At 50.4% G+C, this 27,398-nt stretch overlaps 1 protein-coding gene across 4 annotated transcripts in view; it reads right to left on the bottom strand.

The window, feature by feature from the left end:
* EPB41L4B (erythrocyte membrane protein band 4.1 like 4B) overlaps positions 1–26,193 on the bottom strand; it is a 124,920-nt gene extending 98,727 nt beyond the window's left edge. For all 4 annotated transcript variants that reach the window (XM_087869491.1, XM_045780221.2, XM_045780220.2 and 1 more), the window contains exon 1: positions 25,873–26,193. In XM_087869491.1, the coding sequence (XP_087725617.1) occupies positions 25,873–26,178 (306 nt within the window). In that variant the 5' untranslated portion in view covers positions 26,179–26,193. The remainder of the gene's footprint in view (positions 1–25,872) is intronic.
* Between the last annotated feature and the right edge of the window lie 1,205 nt (positions 26,194–27,398).

Here is a 27,398-nt window from a genome sequence, read left to right as displayed (position 1 = left end):
GGCTGCCTGAAAACTGGTTTCGACCAACACTTCAAATGTTATGCCTGTGTGGCTCAGTCGGTTGGGCATCCAACTCTTGGTTTCAGCCCAGGTCCTGATCTCATGGGTCTGAGCCTTGCATCGGGCTCTGCACTCAGTGAGGAATCTGCCTAAGATTCTCTCCCTCTGCCCCTCCCCCCACTCTCCCTTTTTTTCTCTCTCTCTCTCTCTCTAAGTAAACAAAATAAATCTTCAAATGTTATGCTTCCAACTCTCAGTAAGAAACATCAGAGACAGCATGTGTTGAATACTCTTCAATTTTGGGTGACATTCCTAAAAGGCGAATTGCAATATGCTATTCCTACCAACAGGGATATTAACAGAGCATCAGACAACCTCCTTAACACAAAGATCCACTGGACAAATTGCTCTTAAAAGTTCTACATTGCAGGGCGGGGAGGGGGGGCTCTCCATGTCACCTTCATTATTAGGCCAGGTGAGTCATGTAATCTGTCACGGTGTTCTTTGCCCAAATGAGTCCACTCAAATCCCTAGTGAATGGGAACAGGGGACAGGAGACTGCCTTGAATGACCTGAATGGGCAGCTGCTTTTCACCCCAGTGGCCTCTATCTTCCATCAAAAGACAAGCAAGTACACAGGGAGCTCAAAAGGTCTCAGGTGGCAAGTAGCTAAGGTTTAAGTGTGTGCATGTGAGTGTGTGTGTGTGTGTGTGTGTTGTAAAGATTTTATTTATCTATTTGAGAGAGAGCGAGAGAGAGCTGGGGGGAGGGGCAGAGGGAGAGGGAGAAGCTCAAGCAGACTCTGAGCTGGGCATGGAGCTCAACATGGGGCTCGATCTCACGACCCTGAGATCATGATCTGAGCTAAAACCAAGAGTCAGACGCTCAACTGACTGAGCCACCCAGGCGCCCCGGTGTGTTTTTATTTTGTTTTGTTTTTTAACTGTGGTGCTTACAAACATGGCGGCAAGATCTTTCTTCTTTTCTCTTTTTTTTTTCTTTTAAGATCTTTGTTCATTTCCCTTGCATCTGGAAGAACCCGGCATTGCTTCAGCCAAATAGAATATGGTGTTAGTAATGTTTTGTCATTTCCAAAGTGAGGTGACCATTCTCTTGGGATGCTTCTTTACGGGTAGAGACAGCCATCAAGTAAAAAGTTCAACTACATTGAGACTGCCAGCCTGAAGAGGCCATGGGCAGGCGTTCCGTCAACTGTCTTAGCTTGAGTCCAGCCTTCTAGACATCCCTGCCAAAGCACCAAACAGAGGAACACAGTCGTCTTCGGCCCTCCACACCAGCCCATCTTTCAAAGGAATATTCCTGGTGACCCTGGTCAATGCCATGAGCAGCAGAACAATCTCCCAGCTGAGCCCCCCTCATATTCTTGACCGAGAGAATACTGGCTGTCGTTTTAAGTCACTAAGCCTAAGTGGAGGAGTTTGTTATGCAACAATAGATAACCAGAATGAAAGCCATACGTATACACAGATACAGCAGGTGTTCGTGGCATATGTATGTATACATAAAAGCTTTGTGTAACTTTAAAAAATGTTTCTTTGGAAATCCCTACACTGTGATGCTAACTTCGGGTATCACCTGCTTGGAGATAAGCAAGTAGAATAATAAACATACTCATTCTAGGGGGGGGGGGAAGGAATAAACAAATCAAAAAACTACTCTTTAAAGGTAATTCTCCTTAGGAGAAACATTAAAATCGAGGGTTGGAATATCTGAGGCTGTCTTACTCTACACACACCAACTATGTACTAAGAACTCACTAAACTGCGCCAAAAAGAAGGGAGGGGACTGTTACCGATGAAAAGAGACTTAAGAGACAATATTTACTAAATGCGATGTGTGGTCTGTAGTGGGCTCCCGATTCAAACAAGCCAACTGTAGAAAGGTTTTTGAGATGACTGGGGAAAACCGAACAAGGACTTGGCGGCACAGGACATTAAGGAACCACGTTCACTCTGTGGAGTAGGACAATGGTATTATGGATACACACATACATGTGCAGAGACCCCCACTCGGGTGTAACAGGTTAGATGTTAAGTTGCCTGGGAGTTGCTTTAAAATAATCAGAAGTGGGAATGAAGCATGAGAGACTATGGACTCTGAGAAACAAACCGCGGGCTTCAGAGGGGAGGGAGGTGGGGGAATGGGATAGGCTGGTGATGGGTAGTAAGGAGGGCACGTATTGCATGGTGTGCTGGGTGTTACACGCAACTAATGAATTCATCAAACTTTACATCAGAAACCAGGGATGTACTGTATGGTGACTAACATAATATAATAAAAAAACATTAAAAAAATAAATAAAAAAATACTCCAGAAAAACAATTAATAAATGGGTTGTGTACGTGAGAGTTTCATCATACTATGCTCTCGGCTTTGTGTCCTTGAAAAGTTCCACGATAACTTAAAGCTCACAAACTGCAAAGGACTTAGGGGATGGAGGCTGTCAACACCGTCTGGCCTGAGCCCTGCCTCTGAGCATCCAAGCCAGTGGCTGGGACCAGTCTATGTCCTCAGTGAGGGTGAAGGTGCTACAGGATGCAAAAAGCCGTCAACAACTCCAAGCCGTCAACAACTGATTTTCTTCCACAACCCTAAAACAAAATCCAGTATACTGACTTCTGTCGGGATCCAACTCAGTACCCACCTGTGGCTCTTAGGTCCCATTTCATCCGTGCCCCCAGCCCTTGGTGCAGCGTATAAAGGGGGTGCGCGACTGTATTCTGGGCCCAACTTCACAGACGCAAATAACGTACTTTTACAGCAAGAAAGTATGTGCAGCAACAAAAGCTAACTCTTTTAAGCTTTGGACACCAAAGTTAAACGTTCTACCCTATCTAATTTTGTGGAATCAATGATTTTATCCCTTAGAACATTTCTGAGGGACACAGGATTGATTTTTAACCTTGAACTTAAAAAACGCCATCATCTGTGACCAAGCAGAGTAAAAACATTTGATAGGGAACAGAACACGCTCCCTGGTGGGCAACCTTAGATAGCCACGGTGAGCAGGCCTTGGTTAAGGAGCCCTACTCAACATCCAAGTTACCAAGTAAGAACATAGGAATGTTCTAGGTAAAACAAGGCCAGAGGCAGGTCACGCTGCCAGGCAGCCAATGCAAAGCCAGGAAAAGAACATGTGCCTTCTGACCCTGGGACGAATACAATTGTCTTTTTTTGGTCCATCTTGAGACAACTGCATTATGGATGTTATCTCAACAGGAAAAAGAACAGGCAAGCCTCGAGTTTCTGAAAGGTTAAGAACCAAATATGCAACACTGAAAAACCAGAAATCTCAGTGTTAAAAACTCCATAACTATAAAAAGTGCTTGGTTTGGGGAAATATTTTTGGCTTTTTTAAATGGTGGTTCAGGAAAAAAAAAAAAAACCACAGGAGAAAGGAAAAAGAAAATGAAATAAATTTGTGCCTGACTAAACAGTAACACACAATTAAAATGATGGATGTCTTTGTGCCAGAGGTTGAGTTTGAAACAAGCTGCTGGAAGAAGGGCAGCCCTGAAAATAAATTGCCAAATTACTTTTTGCAGCCAGATTGCAGATTCCCCCGCCATGCAATTCTGAAAGCAAATAACCCCACATAAATAAATATGCAACAAATTCCCAGGGAAACCAGCCAAGAAACATGAAGAGAACTAACTTTGGGTGGAAGACTGCCCCCATCCATCCTGCGATTTAGGAGTGCAACTCAATTTACAAAATAAGGCAGGTCAATGCCATCTCACACGCGAAGCTTCCCTGAACTCCCCAGTCTGGTCACGACTGTTCCCCTCCTCTCTGGGGAGCCCTCCAGAGGCTTCTGGATGTCACAGCCCACCCTGTGATGTGGCGGCTGGAGGCTCGGACTCTAGGGTCAGCATGCCAGGGCGGGGGGTGGGGCGGGGGGGGGCTGGGTCCCAGCTCTGTTACTCCACTCAGGCTGGGTTTGGGGTCAGGGAATTTCTTACCTGCTCAGGATGTTTAAGAACGAAATGAAATGAAATGAGTTTAACGGGGCTTGGCCCCAGGGTGAGCCCGTCAGACACCCCCGGCGATGGAGGTGGCCTCCTTCTTCCTAGCACGCCCGTTCACAGAAGGTCACGAGCTTTACGGAGGTTAAGTAACAGGGGAGTACGTCATAGGCTGAATTGTGTCCCCCCGAAATTTCATACATTGAAGCCCTAACCCCCCAGCACCTCAGAAAGTGGCTGTAGTTTCCAGTGAGTTCATTAGGGTGGTAATGAACTGATCTGACTGGTATCCTTGGAGAGAGAGAGAGATGAGGTCACACACAGAGATATCGGGGATGCCCGCGCCAGGGGCAAAAATCCACGCGGACAGGGGAGAAGCAGCAAGGGGCCCGCCGGCTACAAGCGCAGGAGAGAGGGAGGCCTCCGGGGAAACCAGCTGTGCCAGCCCCTAGATCTCGGACTTGCGGAACCAGAGAAGATACATGTCTGCGGTGTAAACCGCTCAGTCTGCGGTATCCTGCTATGGCGGCCTGAGCTAACGCGGGGAGGCGCGCGGTTGCAAGTTAGACCCAGGCTGGGATCTGGGCTCCGCCATTCACAACCGGCACGAGCCCAGCTAAGCCCCCTAGGCTTTGGGGTCTGTTTCCCGCCTGTACAATAGAGACGACACAGCCCCTGGTGATGTGTGCAGAAGATGAAAACATGCAGCTGGCCTGGGCAGAGCCGGGGCCGTGCCCAGGACCTCAGAGTCTCAGCCCCAGGAACCTCCCGCCATACCCTCTGGGGAGCCAGAGCCTTCGCCGGCTGGCCCAGCTCGAGTCACAGAACAGTTGTGGCGCCCAGCTTCATGGGGTCCCTCCCAGAGCTGGTATTCTATAAGCACGGGCGGTGAACCCAACTAGCAAATTTGCCTGCAGTTTAAAACTTTTAGGGATCACACCAATGGCAAAGGCACAGAATTTTCACGTTTTTTCACTTGGCTCCGTGTGCGTGTACAATTTTCAAAAAAGTTCACGGGTGGAAAAGCACGTAAGACTTTAAATCCTGTCTATGGTGCGCTTGGCAGTTAGAGACATACCACTATAACTGAGGCACACCGTCCATGCATGTGATGGAGGGGTGTACAAATCAAGTTGTCTTTTTCTAGTGGGCCTTCGATTTTTCCTCTCTCTCTCTCTGGTGACTCAGGAGTCTTAAAAAAAAAAAAAAAATCTCCTGCAAGAAGAAGACAGAGAATGACACATTCAGATGGAAGAAAGGAGGTGTGATGCTTGCAGCCTGTAGGTTCGGATTTGTAAGGATGGCATTAACAAGATCATTTCCCGGAGGTATGTGGCTTGTGGTTAGTGGGAACTATTGTAAGGACCTTGACTGTAAGTTCACCACCCGAAAAGTTAGCCTTACATATCCATTAACTAAGAAAAAAACTTTCCAATCATATATGTTTGTTTTTTTTTTGAGACAACATGACCGCGCACACACACACTCCAGCAGGCGGAGGGGCAGAGGGAGAGGGAGGGGGAGAGAGAGAATCTCAAGCAGACTCCCCAGTGAGCACAGAGCCCGAAGGGGCGCTTGATTTCAGGGCCTTGAGATCAGAACCTGAGCTGAAATCAAGAGTCAGACACTTAACCGACGGCACCACCCGGGGCCCCACCAATCACATATGTATTTTTGAAAGCAACAACGGAATACCAAGCAAGCAAGGGACAAGCACTAACTAGTATTATTGTGCAATGTTACTTTAAAATAGAATACAAAAATAGGGAATTATTTACAGAACTCAACACCTAGGTAACAAATAGAGTAACTTCTTTAACGGCTGTGGATTGGTCATAAGCCAACCCCCATTTTCCCCAGTTCAAGCAGAACTAATTCACCTGGAATGGCTTAACACACAAGATCCCAGCACTTCGGGACTTCAAATCCATGTACAAGACTGCCACTAAAGCAGCCATTGACCCCCCCGCCCCAACCAGCAGCACGGAAATGTGGGAGGAAACTCTGAGCGGGGTTATGCAGGTACCACCCCCACACAAGCTACTGTGAAGCATTCCTGCCGGAAGTGCACAGAATGGGGAATGAGACCGGTGCACAGGCGGGGCCATGATGAATGGGGGGGCGCGGGGAGCATGGTGCAGTCACCGCATAGTTCTAGCCAACTGCCACTCTGGGAATTCAGATCTCCCAATCTTTTTTTAAAAACTCTACAAATTTGAATTTGTTATTGTGAAATGTGGTGGTTTTGTGAAGCCTTGCATCGATCTCTAGTTTACTTTTTAATTGAAGGGTGACATACACAGACAAACGTGCACAGGTCAAAAAATAGGATAGTACCGGACTCCCAGAAGCCCCCGTGTGCCTCTTCCCAATTTCTACCCCTTTCTTTCATCCCACAGGTAGCACAGATTTGTTTTGCCTATTTCAAGGTTCGCAGAAATGGAATCACAGAGCATGTACTGGTTTACAGCTGAACAGGAATGTGGGGACAGTGCCCCTCCAATTCACAGACCTTGCATCTTTGAACAAAGGCACACAGGTGGCACTTTACAACCCTAAGCTGAAGAGAAATGAGACCCAAGTAGATTTACAGCAGAGAATGACTTGGAATCACCGAATCACGGAGGCCCCAAAGAGTCAGAGAGTCAGAGATAAGACGCAGCCGGGCATGGGTGGAGAGGGATGGTCAAAGTCCCATAGAAGGGGAGGGTTTGTTCCCGGATCAAAGGGATAGCAAAAGGACAGGGACAAAAAAATAGGGGTGGTGGCAGGTGCCAGTGGGAGAAAGCCAGAGTTCAAGATTCATGGCTACCCAGCAAGGCAGAAAGCAAGCAGACTGCAGAGAGCACAGCCAGGGCTGGCTGGGACCAACCCCAATGCCCAGAGATTCTGGGCCAGACTTCTCTGGAAGGAGAATTCACTGGATTCCTGAAAGGAGGAGTCAACAAAGAATACGTGGTCCACTTTTTCTTCACTTTTTATTATGGACAATGTCAAATAAATATAAAACAGAACAGCACAGTAAACACCTGCCACTCAGCTTTAACAATTACTGACATTCTGTATCCTCTTTATTTATTCCTCCCCACCACCCTCCATTAATTTTTTACACATCTTTTTCGGAAGGTGGTAATAAATTTACTTACCCTGAAGTGCACAAATCTGCGTGGTTTCATTTTGACAGGTGGAAACATCTGTGTAACCTCCCCCACCCTGGTACCATTCAGCACATTCCCGTCTCCCCATAAAGTTCCCACACAATCCCAGCGGCCCTCTCCAGGCCCCCAGAAGCAACGGCTATTCTGATTTATTTTCTCCACGGACTCGCTTTGCCAGCTCTAGAACTGCATATATGTGGAATCATATGAGGGGGGTACTCTTTTGTGGAAGGTTTTACTTCACTCAGCATAATGCAAGGAAATACAAAAAGAGGAGGTTTAAGATTCAGTTTGGGCCAAACCATATAGACACGTCTTCATCACCTTCTCATGCCATTGTATGGGGAGAGCTATAAGATAAACAACTGAGACTGAAGATAACCCACACTGGGATTCGGAGCCATGATTTTCAATGGATTCCTCAAGTCCTGCTTTCTTCCCTGAGTCCCATGTGCCAGATACGAGTTTCTGCACATTTTAGCAACAACTCTCTCAGAGCTCTGACTCACGAGAGCTGACTTGCAGTTTTCTCTGCAAAGCAAGGTGTATCACTATGTTTTTCCTGTCTCCTGCCCTAACCCTTAAGCAAGAAAAATGGGAGGAAAGCATGGAAAAGCTGTAGAACTCTCAGCAAATGCAAAAGACACATCTTCTCACTAAACTGGCAGCTGCTTAAGAAAAAAAATGCATCTTTGACTCAGTCTTGTATCCACCCAGCCCCCTGGCTTGGCTGTGTGTATACAGCAGGCACTCAATAAATGCCTGTCTCTTGATTATTTGCCCTTCCTTGAAAATGCCCACCCCACCCAGATGTGGACAGCAAAAGAGCAGAATGACCAAAAATTCAGGGTGCCTTCCTTTTGTCATCTGGAAACGAGTGGCAGGAATACCAGCCCCTATGCTCAGGGACGCTGTATGAGCTGAGAAATCCAGGTAAAGCAGCCAGCCCAGCGCCCAACAGAGAACAAGCATCTAGAGATCTACAGACATCAGTACCTGTTCCTCTGTTCCAGCCTCTTAGCTGGCCCTGTCAGGTGTGAACTGCATTCCAACCCCTTACCAGACTCTTCCCCAGGAGCCTGATCTGCGGGCCCCTCACACTGGCTGCATGTAAAATACAACCAGTAGTGAATCTGGGTTTTGTGGTACTTTACAACTTATACCATTTGGAGGTCCTTTTAAAGAAAGAAAACACACACACACACACACACAAATCTTGTATTTGCAAACTGTACAAAACCAAAGACCAAGCCAACACAGTACAAGGGCCCCTCTCTACTGCTTCTCTGCCCGCAGTATTCTCTACCTTCCCAACCTGCCATGCACAAAACATGGAGGTCCCATCTCAGCTTCTCCATCAATTCTACTCCTAAATCCAGCCACCAAATCCACTGGATTCCAGGTCCTCAAGCTCCACTGCGCCTGTGTCTCCTGTCCATGTCCAACATCACCCATTCAGACCCACGATGTCGGTAACAGCCTCTTAACCTGACCGTCCACCTTCAATCACCCTGCAGAGCCAAACTCCATGTGTCCAGTGGTGTTGGTCTCCCTTCCCGTCTCCTCTCCTTCTCTTTTTCAGACACATCTTCCTCCTGCCCTCCTTGGTGAGGCCATCTGTCACACTGTTCTTCCACTTGGACTGCCAATCCTCCACCGCTCAATGTCAAAATCAACCCAACAGTCACCTCCCCTGAAGCCATCCCCAGCGGAAATCCACCTCTACTTCCAAGGAACTCCTACACGATTTCACCTGTCCAGGTATGACGGTGCCCAATCATTCTGCCCGGTATTATGGTTATTGGAGAAGCACAATGAGGTGGCAGAGAGCTCCAAAGAGTCAAGAGAACAAATGTACCTTTCTGGGTTTGTCTACCCCCTCGGCCAAACGGGAATGAGAACACCTGCTCTGCTGGCCTGCAAAGTTTCAAATGAGACGAAGCCCAGGAACACACATGACGATCCAACATTCTCAGCAGGGCTCAGAACCTGTGGCCAACCTCAGCCCTATCATGAGCCATAAGTTCCCCGTAATATGCCTTCTCATACCACAGCCATTGTGGATTCTTCTTTTTTTTTTTTTTTAAAGATTTTATTTATTTATTCGACAGAGAGAGAGACAGCCAGCGAGAGAGGGAACCCAAGCAGGGGGAGTGGGAGAGGAAGAAGCAGGCTCATAGCAGAGGAGCCTGATGTGGGGCTCGATCCTACAACGCCGGGATCACGCCCTGAGCCGAAGGCAGACGCTTAACCGCTCTGCCACCCAGGTGCCCCCATTGTGGATTCTTCTATACCAGCGTGCAGGTGCTCTTTTGGCTGCAAAGATAAGATTTCTCCCTCCCATGACAAAGATCATATCTCTCCAAGCCTTTCTTCACATAAAAGAGGTAGTACAGTGTAAAGATTGAGAACGTGTTCTATCAGAATTTTTTTTTAAGTATACATAGTACGATCACATTTTTGTTGAAAAAAACTTTTTTGCCAACCCTTAGAAAAAAGTGACAGGGATATTCACAAAATGTTACCGTGGTGCTCTCTTAGTAGAGGTATTTCATGATTTGTATTCTCTACTTTCTTTAATCAGTAATCCCTAAAAATTCTAAACTAAACAAATATTCCTTTTATTTTTAAAAAGTGCAGGGGCGCCTGGGTGGCTCAGTCAGTTAAGCATCTGCCTTCAGGTCATGACCCCAGGGTCTCCTGGGCTCTCTGGGAGCCTGCTTCTCCCTCCATCCTCCCTCCACTCATTCTCTCTCTCTCTCTCAAATAAATAAAACCTTAAAAAAAAAAAAAGAATAAAAAAATTAAAAAGTGCAGAACTTGTATAACAAGGTAGCATGACTTTTTAATAAAACCAACAGTTTCTCATTTTTTCCCTTTTCTTCTTCCTATTCAAGCAACTAGGCTGTTCCGATCTCATTACCTTCAAGAAAGGTATGTTATAACCAGAAACTGAAAATTAGGATAAAAAAAAAATAAGATGAAGAGCCTGGATGCTGGAGCCAGACTTCCTGGGTGCACCCCATTCTAGTGGCAAGACCCTGGAGACGGGATGGGACTGCTTTGCACCTGTTCCCTTGTCTGTATAACAGGGCAATAGTCACCCTGTAAAGTTTTTGTGAGAACTGACTAAGCATACCTGAAGCATTCAGATCTATGTCCGGCACACAGGACGCACTAGTTTTATAAGAAATCTTTTAGGTGCGATCCCTTTTACTTTTTAGTTCTTCAGACTTGGTCCTCAACATTTCAGTGATCCTGGAATAACAGGTGGCTTCTGTTGCTAGATACACAGTCCTCAGACAGACTCGACCTCCGACATTTGCGAAAAACCTGTAACAAAACTGACCCGCTCCAACTAAACCAAGAACTGGAACTGTAGAATCCACCTTGGCAATTCTGTTCTGCAGTCTCCTGAGGGGTACCTCTCATGGTTTCTGCTCCTGGAGCTGCATTATATGTTCTCCTGATGCTGTAGATTCTCTCCTGATGTTGCATTTTTGCCCTTCTATTTCTACTTCACACATTTTTACACTTCTCATCTCTCAAGGTCAAGGTCAACAGCAGGCAGAGCCCACACCAGCAGGACGAGGAAGAGGCCAAGAGCACTTATGTGCTGTGTGTGCTCTAGCATGTTGCTCAACCTCTCTGTGCCTCAATCTCCTCATCTGCATAATGAGGATGCTCATAGGAAGTATCTAGACAGTTGTGAGAGTCAATGAGTTAAGCCATGTAAAGTGCTTCCATTTATGTTAATGGTTCAATGTTCTCTGGAAACATTACGCTAAGTGAAAGAAGCCAGACACAAGAGGCCAAATATTCTGTACGATTCTGTTTATATGAAATAGCCACAGCTGGCAAATCCATGGAGACAGAAAACAGATTAGTGGTGGCCAGGGGCTGGGAGGAGGGTAGAATGGAGAATGACTGCCTAGCGGGTACAGGGTTTCCTTGTGAGGTCATGACAATGTTCTGGAGCTAGGCAGTGATGACGGTGACGTAACGCCATGAGTGTACTAAACGTCACTAATGATCAATTTTTTATGTGTATTTTACCAAAAGAAAATCATTTGCCAAAAAAAAAAGCCAATAATGTTTCCTATTACTCGAATTACTCCGCGGACAACTACTCTAGCAGGAAACGTACCGGATCCCCTGCAAGGCAGAAGTGGCCCACGGGCTCTCGGGCAGGAGAGGGCAAGTGAGAAGTCGAGCCCGGCGAGTGGAGGTGGGGGCTGCCAGAGGACCAGCAGGGTGGCAGCTGGGGGCACACCTGCGGGAAAGCGGACGTGGAGCCTGAGAAGGATTTCAGGTCTGGTTCCGACATTTACTAGCTGTGGGATGGACAAACATCGTCCTGCTGAGCTTTCTGTAAAGGTGGGATGCCCGTCAGTCTCTCAAAAAGGTGCCATCAGGATTAAATGTGGTACCAAACCTAAAACACTCCACGAACCTAAGGGGTGTGATGCCGTGGGACGCTGCTTCTCAAACTTGGCTGCACGATGGAACCCCCTCAGGGGTCTAAAAAAACCCCGTAACGACCGGGTCTCTGGCGGTAGCAGCCCGGCGTGCGCCCCAGCAAAGCCAGGGGGCAAAGCAATGATGTGCTGAAGGCTGGGACACGTTACAAGGTGGACCCCCAGGTGCAGATGATGAAGAGGCCTGAAAACCCAGGGCAGGGGGGGCGGGGGCAGTCCTAAAACCTTGAGGTTGTTCCCATGCTGACCAGGGCTCCCACGGCAAGACTAAAGGTGTTCATTCTCCTTTTTTAAGAGGGCCGGCAGGTGGGCAATGCACCCCCATGGAGCTTCTAAGAAGGGCCCACATTTTAACCGCTTCATATTCCCCGCACCGGGCCTTGAGCACACCAGATGATCTCGATTCGGTGTTGTTGTTTTTCGCGAAGAAGTGACATAAATGAAGTGACCCAGGTCTTGTCAGTCAACACACTGTAGCCCTCCAGACAACTCACATATGTGGAAGAGCTCATTCCCTGAAGTGAGTTAGTAAGATAAATGGCGTGCTCCATCAGGTACACACAATTCTGTTTCTTTTAGAAGACAGCATGCAATTATTGCATTTTTCTTCAGGGGTCTCAGAGGAACGACCCACCACAGCTTTTAGAACAAAGCTAGTAACTTTTGGACTTCAAAGCAAAATAAACCCACAGAGAATACTGACGGTGTATCCCGCACCAGGACTCCCGACCTTGGACGCCCCGCTCCCCCATTACACTATCCCGCCATCCGGACCTCCTGGTCTCAGCTTTCACCCTCGGGAGTCCCATGGGATCTGCCGCGGCCAGCTCACAGGCATGTGCGGGGGCCGGTTCCAAGCCAGTCTGAGCCCCTCCCTGGACTCTGACCGGCCACCCTCACTGCCGTCCCCGCAGCACTGATGTCACTCGATACATACCACCACCGACTGAGTAGGTGGCTTGGGCCTCGGGTCTCAGATACTGGCAAATAGGAGCAATAAAAGGACTACGGCCAGTGACATGCTTCGTACCAGGCTGCTAGAACGCTCTGCGGGTTAATAACTAACCCTCATAAGCCTTTTACAGTGTACTGGGTCTTTCCTGGCTGAAGCCCACGTCCATTTCATGGCCAGGCCACAGGGCAGGCAGTGTTTCTGCTGGGCCTGGGGAGAACCGGGGCTAGCCTGCAGAAGAGGTAGGGGAGTCCCAGAGAGGCAAAGAGGCTTGCTGACTGTCAGTTGGCCACGGAGAGCAGGAGCAGCCAGGAGGGCTGCGTGCAGGCAACCGCTCTTATTACACACTAATTACTGCTCATTTGCCACAGGTGAGCAGCGGCTGGCTGCGCGCAGCAGCAGTGAGCGCTCCAACGCAGAGAGGAAAGATCTGCCATCCCAGAATGAGACTCTGGGCCTTGTGGCCTCCAAGAGCTCCTTTGGGGGTATAACCCAGTGGTTCCTGCTGCGCTACCATCGGCCCCGTCTCCCTTCTCTCTGAAGAGTTTCTTGATTCTGCTCCCTAAATTGTCTGCTGGCACCTCCAGCCCGGAGACATGGAAAGGACTCACTGGGGGCCTCCCAGAAAATGTAAAGGAACCAAAATAGGAGTGAGCTAGAAAAAGAAAGAATCCAAGGTCAAGGGAGACATTCAAAACCAATGTCAAGGAGAGGTACCTGGGTGGCTCAGTCGGTTAAGCAGAGTCGGATACTCTGGGTTTTGGGTTAGGTCATGATCTCACGGTCATGAAATTGAGTCTGGACTCTCTCTCTCTCCCCCTCTGCCCCACCCCACTCCCCCCTCCTAAAAAAAAAAAAATGTCAAGGAGCTAATGAAGAAACAGGAGTTAGACACAGAAGAAAATGAAAAGACATTCTTCCATCAAACCTACTGAAAACTTTCCGGAGATGAGGAATTTGGACCTTTTCAAAGAAGCAACATCTGATGAAAAACAGAGGATGCTTGGGCTCACTGGTAGGGCTTGAGCAGGGAGCAGGAATCTCAAATGGATTATTTCAAGCCTCAGTGCCTTTGCATATGCTGACCTGCCCACCAGGAAGTCTGTTCTCCCATTTGTCTTCAGAGCCCAACTTTTTCTCTGAGATTTTCTAGTTGCCTATTTCTCCCACTCAGTCCCCCTACCTTAGACCTTTCTTTCAGCTTATTTAAAATTCTCTATGGCACTCTTCACACCAGGTGTAATAACTTGTCTCCACCCAAGCTTCTTGAGGGGAAGGAGCCTGTCTTATTGTCCTGTGTGCCCGGAGTCAGATGCTTCAAATAATGCCAGTTCCCTGTACCGAGTGCACCTCAGGGTAACCAAATGCTGAGGATGCCATCAACAAAATCCAGGAAGTGAGAAACTATTATAGGTCAAACCAGCAAATAAATGACCCCAAAAAGGCGGGGGGAGGGGAAAATTCTAGATTAAGAGCTTTAAAACTGTTCGGTAGGGAAAATGGGGAGATGTCAGTCAAAGAACACAAACTTCCAGTTAGAAGATGAACAAGTTCTGGGGATCTCATATACAGCAATGGTGACTACAGTTAATTATAACGTACAATATACTGGAAACTTGCTAAAACAATGGATCTGAGAAATTTACTACGATACACATGACTATAACTGCTAAGGCAACAGACATATTCAATAGCTGGATGTACAGTAACAGTTTTAATAATTTATACCTCTATCAAATCACCAAGCTTTACACTCCAAATGTATATGATTTTTATTTGTCAATTATACCTCAATAAGCTAGGGAAAAATATTTTTAAAAAAATTTTAAAAACCTTTAGATAAAATATCAACCAAATGCAATGAAAGGACCTTGCTGATTATCAAGCAGGAAAATCTGAACACTGACTAAATATCTTCCGATACCAAACATTTTTTAGGTGTTTTACTAGTACAGTGGATCTAGTTACAAACACATAGCCCTTGTCTTTTAGAGATGTGCACTGAAGTACAAGTTCGAAATGACATGTTTGGAGTTTGTTGCACTGGGTGTTATATGCAAGTAATCAATCATGGAACATTGCATCAAGAACTGGGGATGTACTGTATGGTGACTAATATAACAAAATAAATATGATTTTAAAAAAAAAAGAGAGAGAGAACCAAGCCTGAAAAAAAAAAAAAATCCCTGGGAAGGGGGGCACCTGGGAGGCTCAGTTGGTGAAGCATCTGCCTTCAGCTCAGGTCATGATCCCAGGGTCCTGGGATCAAGTCCTGCAGAGTCCTGCATCGGGCTACCAGCTCAGCAGGGAGCCTGCTTCTCCCTCTCCCTTTGCCACTCCCCCTGCTTGTGCATTCTGTTAAATAAATAAAATCTTTCCAAAATAATCACTGGGAAGGGACAGGGTGAGGATACAGATGGAACAAGAGAGGCCACATTGATAGGTGAAGAAGCTTGATGATGGGTACTTGGGGCCCATTATGTGGTACGTACATGCAGTTCTCTCTACTTTTGAATATGCTTAGAAATTTCAATAATAAAAACTGGAAAAAAAAGTAGGCAGAATTTTAGTGCAATCTATAGATCCTACAGTTCCTCACTAAAAACCAGCGGCAACTGACTCCAAAATTCATGCACAGCAGAGCTGAAGTCAAAACAATGATCCCCACTTAATAAGGAAAGGCCTGCATGGGAGACGCAGACAGAAGCGTTCTCTCTTGTTCCATGAGGTTACCTCAGAAAAAGAAGGCGCAATCTCACACAGACTAGCAGGGAAAGAGCAGAACACAACAGGATAAACGGGAAAACTAAAAAACAGGCAAAAATCACAGAATGAAGCCTTCCAGGAGGAAATGTGGTTATGGTTCATAAACATATGCAGAGACACTCAACCTCATCACTAACTGAAGCGCGAAGACCACGACGGGTTTCCACAAACTCCCACTAGACTGGTAAAATAAAACAAAAAAGCTGCACGATGCCAAGTGAGGAAGAATGGATTCACAGAGCTGTGATATGCTGCTGGGACTCTGGGAAAACAATTTCGCATGATCTTACAAGGCCCTGCCCACCGCCCTCCCGGCCAGGCCACTCCTGAGCACATACCCAGGAGAGATGCTTGCTTGCACAGATGCACCCGGAGACCCGTTCCAGGAGGTTCAAAGCAGCATTTTTTCCTAACAGCCCCAAACTGGAAACATCCCGAATGTCCACCAGCAAAGCATAAATGTCAGTAGATTTGTGCAAAGGATTAATACTACAGAGTAATAGTGACTAGCCTGAGCTCATCGATATGGACAAATCTCATGAACACAATAGAGAAAAAAATCAGTTTATATAAAGTTTACAAACATGCAAAACTAACAATACATCATTTGGATAAAAATACAGATGCGGTAAACCTATAACATAGAAAAGGGAAGGATGAGAGACGAATTTCAGGGGAGCGGAAGGATGAGAAGTGCAGTTAGGGGGAGCGTGGAGGGCTTGAACAGCATCGGTGATGTCTTTGTATTTTTTGGTTTGTTTGCTTGTTTTTAAAGATTTTATTTACTTATTTGAGAGAGAGTGAGAGAGAGCAAGAGAGAGAGCACGAGCAGGGGGAGGAGCAGAGGGAGAGGGAGAAGCAGACTCCCTGCTGAGCAAAGGGGTGGGGGGAGCTCGATCCCAGGACCCTGGCATCATGACCTGAGCCGGGGGCAGATGCTTAACCAAGCATCCCGATGTCTTTGTTTTTAAGCTCGGTGGTGGGTACACAGATGTTCATAGTATTATTTTTCTTTAATAACTATTCCTGGCACACTCCTTTGCATTTATATTTTCATGACTAAAAAATGTAAAGACTGAGGACCTGCCCACACAGAGCAATTCAGACAGAAGTGTAAGAGGGAAAGCAAAGAGCAGATAACCCAGGAGGATGACCAGCATGAAGCAGACGGGTCTCAGGGCAGAGGGGCCAGAATGCCAAGAATGAAACCAGCAGGGGAGTGCTGGGGACATCCGAGTCTCTGACGGCAGTGCCGCTAACGAACAGGCAGGACTGAGTTAGGAAGGCCCGGACCTGCACAAAAATCCATAACCTGGACGGCAGATAAACGAAATGTGCACTGGCCTAGTACTCGGCCTTAAAAAGGAAGGGCGTTCTGATGCATGCGACGACACGCATGAACCTTGAAGATACTACGCTGTGAGAGGAGTCCGACACAAAAGGATAAATATTGCACGATGCCACTTACATAAGACATGGGAGTAGTCAGATTCGTAGAGACAGAGAGGAGAAGGGTGGTTGCCAGGGGCTGCGGGGGGGGGGGGGATGGAGAATTATCGTTTAATGGGTACAGAGTTTCAGTGTAGAAAGATGAAAACAACCTGGAGAGCTGCAGAGACATGGGAATGCACGCCACGCCACTGAACTGTACACCTAGAAATGGTTAAAATGGTGAATTTTATGTTACTTATGCTTTATCACAATAAAAACCCATAATTCAAAGGGGTTGCAGCTGAGCAAGCATGGAGGCCGGCTAACGGAGAAGCACTATCACGCCCACCTCTACCTGCCCGCGCAGAGGTCAGGTATGATACGGACGACAACCAAATTGAAAAGTAACGGGCGTGGAGGAGACACGACAGGGCTGAGGGACGCCAGCGCTGCAGGCACCTGCAGACCCAGGAGGTCCACGTCCCCCCAGCTGGGCTGGTCACTGGGACAGTCCTACTTTGGGGACCGAGCTCTGTGCTGAGAAACAAGGAAGCTCCAGAGGATCCCACAGGTGACACAGGACCCTGGGGACAGCATCTTCTAGTCCTCCGCTTCAACAAGGAAAGGCTGGGCACTCAGCCAGCTACGACTTTAGGGAAAAGAACCGGAGAAATGATGGTACCCAAGTGCCAAAGATGCTGAAAGGCAAAGAGGCTCAGGAATGACAGGGGGTTTTATTGCATGGAATTCTGACCTGTCAAATCCCAAAGGAGTTTCCAGGAGCACACGTTTCAAACAGGGAGACTGAGTGTGCGCAGCACAGACTGGGGGAAGAGCACTGGAAAATGAGTCAGAAAGCCTAGATTGAAGTGTGACTCTACCACACTTATTAGCTGAGTGGCCCAAGGCCACATGCTCCCTGAGACCACGTGTAAAGGGGATAATAATACCTTCCCACACGGTAGCAATTAGGGGAAGTGACACAGATTCTGCAAGCCTGGGGGTAGGGTTGCCTAACAGAGAAGATACCAGGTGCTCTGCATATCAACCGCCAACCCCAAGACAGGTAGAGACAGGTATTACTCACGTCACCACTGCACACACACACACACACACACACACACAGATTGCGGGGTGAATTTAATCTAGAATAATCACAGAAGAGGGCACCAAATGGATGAGGGGTTTGTCACGAAGGCCTGGATGGGAGACAGAAAAGATCTATGCCATGTTCGCGCACACGTACATGACAGCGCAGAGACCGCAGGGAACCAGTTGCCATGCGGCAGGATGGGAGTACGTAAAATGTTTTTCTGTGTGAGAAGTTTAGTGTTGTTCTATTAAGCACTTTCTAAAAACGCAGCCTACTTCCGACCTCAGAGTTGAAAAATTATAGCCATCAAACCAGAATGCACTCTGGGCGAAACTGTATTCAATGAGTATGGCTGAAAGATATAACTCAGGGGCACCTGGCTGGCTCAGTGTGAGACTCTTGGTCTCTGGGTCGTGAGTTCAAACTCCACACTGGGGCTAGAGATTACTTAAATAAATATTTTTAAAAATAAAATAAAGATGTAAATCTGATTTCTGGAAATCCCAACTGGCCTGCAAAGGAGGCTCAGAGGTCCCTATCCACCTCAGGACCCCTGGGACAGTCTCAGAACCCACTCACCACCCTCCCCCCACCAATGCCCAGTCCTGCTGTCAGACTTTGCAGACCACAGATCTCTCCTGACAGGCTGGGCTTAAAGCTGGAGTCTACCTTCACTAGCTATGTGACGTGGGCAAGTTTTTTAACCTGTCTCCTGAGCTCCGATTCTCCCCTCTACAGATCAGGGATAACAGCGATAACACCATCAAAGTTTTGTAAGAATTCAACAAGCCAATCCCTTAAGCACTTAGCACAGACCAGGCACACAGCAAATGCTCCGTAAGCCTCAGCTCTGATTAGCTCAAGGCACACAGCTGCGCTTTAAAGTTCCTCACTTGCTCAAGATTCAGAGACGGCCAGAGCTCATAATCCTCCTCTACTTCGAGGAGCCCAGAGCCCAGGAAATGGGGTTTTCTGGCTCCGACCTCCATGCGTTTGCACCTGCTGTTTCCTCTGCCCCGACACCTTCTGACCAAATCTACAGCTGAACTCCTGTGCATCTTCTGGGACAACCTGATGTCACTGTGGGCGTCAAACCATCGCCAACTCCACCCCACTGTTCAGCTGCTCACCCTCTGCACTCCTTCACGTGGAGCTACAGGTTATGTATTCACCCGGTTTCCCCTTCGAGATTAGAATTATCTCAGCCCTCGTGGATCCCTCCCCAGTGCTCAGTGCAGCCCTTGCTGACTGAAGAAAACACGCTACGGGGAAACAAAAACATTTGGAAAACAATTAAAAGTAAACCACAAATTCAAATCAAGGGGACTAGTGAGATAAATCCAGCTCTAGAGAGAAGCCGAAGAGGCTACAGGAGGAGACTGGGGGGATTAGGGCAGAGGGGGCGCACCTGGGAGGCTGCAAGTCTCCCCCAACTCTGCCAGATCCACTGTGGCTGGCCACAGAGCATGCGCAGCCCTGGCAGGTGAGAGAACAGTGACCACCCTGAGGTTCAGAACACAAGCCCCCAGATGCGAGAGAATTCTGTGGCCACATCAGCAGGGCCTTTAACCTGCCCGAAAGCAGAGATGATGGTGGGGAGGCTCCAAGGATGGGAAACTTGCGTCTCACTCAGGCAGGGGCCGTGTAGGTGGACAGCTCAGATGGCCAATCAGCACTGGGGACCCCCACCCCAGTTAAGGGTCCCTGGGAATGGAAGGGGGTGCCCAAGGGCCTCCACACCCAAGAGACACAAGCTCAGGGTCTGCGATCTCTATTCAATGGTGCTGAAGGGGTGGAGAGACTGTCAATCAACCCATGCAAATTCATCATTTTGAGTACATATTTATATCTAAATACAGAAAGAAAAAACTACAGATGGGTATACACAATTTTAACAGTGGCTATCTCTGATGAAATTTTAGATGTTTCCAGTTCTCTGGCTTCTCTATATTTATTTTCTAATCTTCCTGCTTTAAGCATGTTTTAATGCGAAATGAAAGTAGGGGCTGAAGGTACAAACCCACCTGGAAAAAGAAACACAACAAGATGAATCAGCAGTGGACCCTGCCTGCAGGCAGCTGTCACGGGCCAGACAAGGAAACCGGAGTGCCCACAGAACCAGGTGCCTGCTGAAGGGACACTCCAGGCAGGGGGAGGCAGAGTGGAGGAGGCTGTGTGCAGGGACTCAGGCAGGGGACAAGGATGAACACCTGTTTTGAGGACAAATTGTGGGTGGAGGTTTTCTGTGGTTACTGAGTGGATTTTTTTTTTTCTAAGTCCCTATGCAAGAATTTAAGGGAAAGTCCTCCCCCCAACGTGCGCGCGCACGCGCGCACACACGCTGACCTTTTGCTATTTCAAAATTAAACAGACCTGTGCCTTCATCCCCGGCGGTGCGCTAGGGACAGAATTCAATGAGATTATGCACGTGAAAGTGCTTAGCAAGTTAATATTTGTTCGGTCCTGGAGCAGTGTAGGGTCATGTTACTGGCATGGGAAACACTGAGACACCCCCCTCCCCTGTATTAACACTGACAATCCAGCAAGTGTGATAGAGGTCACACCTGTACCCCACTTGGGAAAGGTGTTCACCATTCACCTCTCTTCTTCCCGACTCCCCCCGCCCCCAGTAACCCTCTTTTAAAACGAAGTTATTTTTAAAGATACACAAACTCATGACCCAGGTAGGGGCCCGAGGTTCCCTGTGGCCTCATTTACAGGCTGGGATTGGGTGGAGGTGGGGTCAGCACTGGAGGGCCACCTGGAGGCAATACCTTCCCTCAGGGGCAGGAAAAAGCAAGCCACCCAGAGGCCCAGGATGAGGCAACGTGTCCGCGGAAGCCAGAATCTTGGGAGAGGGTGGAAATGAAGAGCTGCCTTCCCCTATTTTCTGGGGTGTCTTCTATGGCCCCCCATTTCTTCCCACAACTGAGGGTGAAGACCTCCCTGCCTCCACGCTAGACCCCACGAGGCCTCTGCCTCCCCCTTCCCCTACACTCAAGGGACTTTCCCTGCCAACTGTTCTGGCACCCTGCCCACTCCTCCAGGCCAGGCCCTCATCAGCCCTCACCTGGGCCAGTGCAACAGCACAACTGCCCCGGCCTCACTCCGCTGTGACAAAACTGGGCTCCCTAAAGTTCGGGGGTTGACGGTGTCACAGGTGCTCACAGGTGACCACCGCGCTCCCATGCCTACAGCAGTTTTTAACAACAGCGTGGTTGCCCTCCGCTCTCAGTTCTACAGCCGGTGCTTTTCACAGGATGTGAAGGGACCCCGTTCATCAGAATCACCCGGGATACTTGTTAGAAGTCCAGCTTCCTGAACCACTCAATCAGAAATTCTGGGACTTTTAACTGGAAAGAAAAAAAAAATCCCAGATGCACTCGAGTACACCGCGGTTAGAGAACCCCTTTGCTGGAGTTTCCCATTGTTCGGGGAAAATGTGTCCTACTACCAACGGCCAGGAACATAGCCCATCCCCTTTCCATGGTCCTGTGTCAGGACTAGGGGGGTGGTCTTTCTACCACTGATCCTACACTCACCGCCAAAGGCTAGGCACTCGGGTGCCCATAGTGACCCATTCCAACTCTTCACTGAGTGACTAAAGGGAAGTCACTCTCCATGCACAGGCCTCAGTTTCCCGTATATACAAAGGATGGGGTATGTACTGTCTAGGGTCCTTTTCAACTCCAGAATAAGGCATATGATCTTACGTTCCATCACGTGCATTCCACTGTAGCAGGGATTCTAAAACTCTAAGAACTTGCATTTGAGGCAGGGGTGAGGGGGATGGGCTTATCCTTTTCTCATCTGAAGTGAAACAGGGCACCTAGGTGGCTCAGTCCGTTAAGCCTCTGCCTTCCCCTGAGTCATGACGTCAGGTCCTGGGATACGCCCCACATCCGGCTCCCTACTCAGTGAGTAGTCTTCCTCTCCCTCTCCCTCTGCCCTCCGCCCCCAGCTCTCTCTCTCTTTTTCTCTCTTTCAATAAATAAAATCTTAAAAAAAAAATAAAGTGAAACTTTCAAAAAGCACTTCTCATACCCCATACGACTTCCGATGGCCACAAAAAGAGAGGTTTAGCCTTCCAGCCACAGCTTTTCTGGGTTTGTTTTTAACGTCCATCACTAGACATGCTTCCAAACCCTTTCCATAGGCCAGAGAGGAGGTGTGAGAAGTGCGTAGAATTACAACCTACTGGCAACCCTTCAGTGGCCTGCCGTGTACTGAAGCTCTGTAGACCATTCGTCACATAATCCTCCCAACATCCCCATTTGAAAGACCAGAAAATCGGTGTGCAGAGCGCCTGAGCGGCTCAAGGCTGCAGAGCCAGCCTGCAAGACTCGAGCCTGGATCTTCGGAAGCTCTCCCTGCTTGCACGGTACGGCAGGGAGTCAATGCCGAGCTCCACGTTCGGTGAGAGCCCCTGCGCCAATCGCACTGCTCCAGGCCCACAAGCCGTGCCCTCCACGGCATGGCGGGAGTGCCACCCAGCCAGTCGCACACACATCCTCACAGCTTTCCACACAGAGCTGCTGGAAGACTGTGCACGCAGGGGAGGGGGAGACGGGGCTGAGCAACAGCCGCACGAGCAAAAGCGATGCCAGGGATTTAGTCAACAGAGAGCTAATATGAGTCAACAGCGGGCGCCGCTGCCAAGCACACTAATGGGATCTTCAGCTGCATTAATAGAAGGAGAGTGTCTCGGGTAGGCCGAGGGCGTCCTGCCCCTTCGGACCGGACCGCACCTGAGGGCGGGGCGGGGCTGGGCTGCTCTCCGGAAAGGGAGGCCGCCTTCCAAAGCAGGGCCAGGTCTGCCCAAGAGGAGTGGCTCAGGGTGCCTCTCCGGTTTGTAGCGTGAGCCAGGGAGTCCCCTGGAAGCAGGGTTTATACATTTTAGGTTAGCCCGTTTTAGGCGGCATGTTATACAGGGATTTTTTAAAAGACCCTTTTGTTCACATTTTATCAAAGGTTGAGGAACCACCGTAAAGGTTAAAAACAGGCAGACAAGCAGGCCCCAGGCCCAGTCACAGGATTGCTGAAGAGGATTACAGTTGCTTCTTCCTTTATTATATATATAGCCACGGGCCACCGGTTACCCTGGGAGTGGACTTGACACAGTAAGTATTCTAAAAATGCACAAGGGACACAGATTTGAGATCCTAGCACCTCAAGTGTCAAATTCTCCAGGAAGCCCTCGTAACCCGCCCATCCCCCAGCATCCTGTCTGGGTGAGCCCCCTCGCATCACTTAGCAGCACTTAGAATAAAACATCATGTTTCTACCTGTGTTTCCTCCAGGCCATCTCTCAAGTTCACCTCTGTGTGCCGCGCACAGTGCGTGGCACATGGAGACACCCAATAAATGCTGACGCAGACGGAGCTGCCCCGGCATGGTCACGCTGAAGATGCTGTTGTGGGCAAGTCCATTTCAGAACCTGCGACCAGATCAGGGCTAATAAAATGGCTTATGACAATGCATCACCACTGCCAGCGTGCAGAGCAAAGGAATGCTTGAAGCTAACTCCACCAGAGGGTTTTAATTACAAAGGAGCCATAGTTAGCCTGGCAAGTGCACAGAGTGCCTGTGGAAGTGACAGCGGACAGAAAATCCAGCTTAGAGCTATGGCAGCCTAAAGGTAAATCCTATCTGTGTGACAGGCAGCAATGCAACACCAGAGCCCAGGAAGCGGTAAAAATCCAGGAAAGCGGAAGAGGGGAACAATGACAGTGGGGCTAAATGCCACACAGGAGCACATAAAAAAGTGAGCCCCGGGAAATGCGTCTTAGGAAGGAGCACACGTGCTACAAACTCATCTACACAGTCACTGGGAGCTGGCCGCCTGGCGCTAACCTCGTGCTCTGAGAATTAATGACAGGAACTAAAACTCTGATCTGGGGAGACTAGCATAGGAGACTATGTGATGCAGTTCTGATATCTGATAAATCTTTGAATCGATGACCATGCTCACTAGTGATTTTTCTTGATCATTCCTCCCCGAGGGCTCACATGACAAAACCCTGCATTTTGTCTTTGGACAGACTGGATATACATCTGTGTGTGTGTGTGTGTGTGTGTGTGTGTGTATATAAAATTTGTTGTTCACTCTACCCCATCTTTAAGCATCAAGAAATCTGCCATCATAAGAAAACCCAGGGAAATCTTTTGTAAAGCAACCTTTTGTAAAGTGGAGAAACCTTTCCCCCGATGTAAAATATCCCCCACCCCCACACTCGGTGAGGGCTCCGCCAGCCATAAGAAGTCAGCATTCCACCCCCATCCCAACCTGTTCATTCGTGTACCTGTCTGGGTTTATCCACCACGCATGCACTTGACTCAGTTTGCATTTTTCATCTGAGAAACACCACTTAAGCCTGTCGCACAAACCTGACAGAAGCAATACATTTTATAAACGAATCATCCCTGGGGAACAGACAAGAAAAGCGTCAAGGAGCACCATCAAAGTTCTCAGGGAGAGCATTCCTCTCCCGGATCCGAGATGCAAAATACGCCACATCCTCTCCACACACCAGCTGCCCACCTCTCCAATCCTCCTGGCTCCTGGGGCCTCCCCTCCCAGCTGAAGAGGAGCTGGAGAGCCTCAGTCGTGGGGAGGAGTAACATTTTAATGCTATTTTAAAGACAACAGCTCTAGGCACAGGAACGCTGGCTCCTTTTCCATGAATAAAAAGGCCCCACAAGGGTATTATCATAACAAAATGATATTCTATGGAGAGCAGTAGGAGGCACAAAAATAAAATCGCCATAAATTGAAACTGTCTCAAAATTAAACCTAAGGCAGCATTAAAGTCCAGGCCAAGCAGGCTCTGATTTTCCCATCTAAAAGCCTTACAGGCTCCTAGTTCCCTCGAGAAGTCTAAAGAATTTCCCCCACCCGGGAAGGCCTACACGTTTCCTTTGGAAGTCTGGGTATGTTCTTTTTTTCGCGTGAAACCCTCGCAATGATCTGTGACATTCATCTAAAAGCTCGATCGGCGCTGTGTCCTCAGTCACACCCAAAGATCCCCAAAGGCACCGTCTGCCGCAGCGCCGGGTGCCCAGTAGGCGCCCATTAATGTGCGCATTTAATTTGATCACATCTGGCCCCTTCGGGCTAGAAAGCTGGACGCCCTGGCGGCGACAACAGCGCCAGCCTAGCTCACTGCTGGAGGGGGGCGGAGTGCAACCACCTGTGGGCGGGTGGCCCCGTACCCGGCGCCGCCGCGCGGGGGTCCCTCGGCCGGCCCTTGCAAGTTGCCGGAGGTGTGGGGGGGAGGAGTCCGGAGCCCCAGGCCCAGAGGGCGCCCCAGGGCCGACTCCCAGCGCCCAGCAAAGGGCTCTGCCGGTGCAAAGTTGGCCAGGTCCAAGAGAGTCGATTCTAGAGTTAGCTCCCAAGTCACCCAAACCCCTGCGAGGCTGAGAGCTATAGGGGCTCTTTGGGATGAGGATGGGGCGGGGACGGGCATCGAGAGGGGTGGGGAGAGAAATGGTCCCCAGATTCCCTCCCAAACTTGGGGCACCTGCTGGGCAGCAGGGGAGAGGACTTCTCCTTCCTGCCATCTCGACAAGGCCTGGTGGCGACTTTGTGGGGGCAAGCAGGCCACCCCTTGGCAGCCCCGCATTGCTAACCCAGCACCAAGAAGGCCCCCGCTGGAACCGGGGGGGGGGCGGAAGGGGAACACCGGTCACCCGCGCCAGGGGGGCGGGGACTCGGGAAGAGGGGACTGGGTGAGCGGGGGAGGGAGCGAAGCCCAAAGAACGAGGTGGGAGCCGGAGAAGGCGCGACCCAGCAACGCAATGTCCCAAGGAGGGGGCACGGGCCACAGAAGGGGTTCCAGAAGAGACCGGGACGGAGTGGCCCCAGAGGGAACCAGGGGTAGGGAGTGCTCGCAGGAGAAGGGGGAAGGGATTCCTCGGAGAGGTGCAAGAGGGGCGCCCAGAGGGGAACACTGGGGGAGGGGAGCTGTCCCAAGGGGTGCCAGTGCCCCGGACCGGCCCAGTCACTCACCGGCAGGTCCACGCTCACTTCGGTCCCGTCGAGCAGGAAGACACGGCAGTACAGGGTGGCCTTGGCAGCGCCGGCGGCGGAGATGTGCACGGCCGCGCCGCCCGTGAGCAGGGGCCCGCCGCCGGCCGGGAACACGCTGCCCCCCGGCGCGGCGGGCAGCGTCGAGGAGGCGGCGGCGGCGGCTGGGCCCCCCCGCGGCCCCCCGTCGCGCTCGTCCCCCAGCCCGGCGGCCCCGCGCCCCGCCGCGCCCCGCGCGTAGCGCTGCATGGAGCGGCGGCCAAAGGTCCGGCGCAGGAACCGCAGCATCCTGGCTGGGGGCGCCCCCTGCCTCCGCCCCCTGCGCCGCCGCCGCTGCGCCGCCGCCCGGGAGCGCCCCGCGCCGCCGTCAGTGCCCGCGGCCGCCTGCGCCGCCTCCCAACGCCTGCGGCCCGGGGCTCGCTCCCGCCGAGGCCGAGGCCGCGCTCCGGCTGCCTGCGGGGTGCGCCGGCCCGGCCAGCGCCGGCCGCGAGTAACCGCGGGCGGGAGGGCGCGCTCGGGGCGGCCCCGGGGCCGTCCCGCCGCCGCTGCCGCTGCCGCCGCCTCCGCCGCGCGCTCTCCCGGGCCGGCCGCCTGAGCTTGCCGCTGAGGGGGCCGCTCCCGACGGCCGGCCGCGGGCGGCCGGGGAGCTGCGGGGGGCGCGGGGCGCGGGCTGCGGGCTGCTCCCGCGCCGCGCGCCGGCCGAGGGCCAGCCGAGCAGGGCGCCTGCGTGCTCCCGGCGCGCTCGTTCCCACTCGCCGCGCCGCGCCCGGGGCCGGAGGAGGCCCCGCCGAGCGCCGGCTCCCGAGGCGCCTTTTCCTGCGCCCGCAGCCCCCGCCTCCCACCTGGGAGGCTGCACCTCCCGCCGCCGCCACCGCCGCCGGGACTGCAGCACGCCCTCCTCCCTCGGGGCTGCGCCGGGTAATTGCAAACCGGGGCTGTGCTGCCCCCTGCCGGCCCGAGCGCCCCCTGCTGCTGTAGGTGTGCTCACGTGTGTACACGTAGGTGAGCACACACGTGTTTCCGGCGCCCCGAGCCCGGAGCCCCACAGCCCCGCAGCCGCCAGACAGTCTCCCCTTGCCTAGTGAGGAAAGCAGGGCTGGCTGCCCTGCGGGAAGCCTTGACCCGGAGGCCAGAGACGAAGGGAGAGAATAGCGTTCAGTGAAAGCCCTACTGGGCCCTCAGGTTCCCCTTTCGGAAAAGGAGAGAGGGGCACTAGATGATCTACAATGTCCCTGCTGAATTAAGTTCTGTCCATTTAAGATCTCAGAGCTGGAAGGGCCCTTTTAGTCATTCCAGTCCAATGGACTCGTTCCAAATAAGGAAACTGAGGCCGGTAAGGAGAGGGGAGTACGTTTGCAACCTACTCCGCAGAAAAAAATAACACTTTTCCTCAAGAAGCTTGTGTCCAGCATTGAGGCAGAGGCTTGCACAAATAACCAGCCATAACCGGAAAGGCTGGTAAAGGTCGGAGGCAGAGAGAAGTGTTTATGAACAATGCCCCTCAGGTA

This window comes from Ursus americanus, chromosome 18 (genome assembly GCF_024610735.1).
Source record: "Ursus americanus isolate L20-20 chromosome 18, mUrsAme1.1.p, whole genome shotgun sequence".
Lineage (NCBI taxonomy): Eukaryota > Metazoa > Chordata > Mammalia > Carnivora > Ursidae > Ursus > Ursus americanus.
This window is presented reverse-complemented; position numbering and strand designations above follow the sequence as displayed.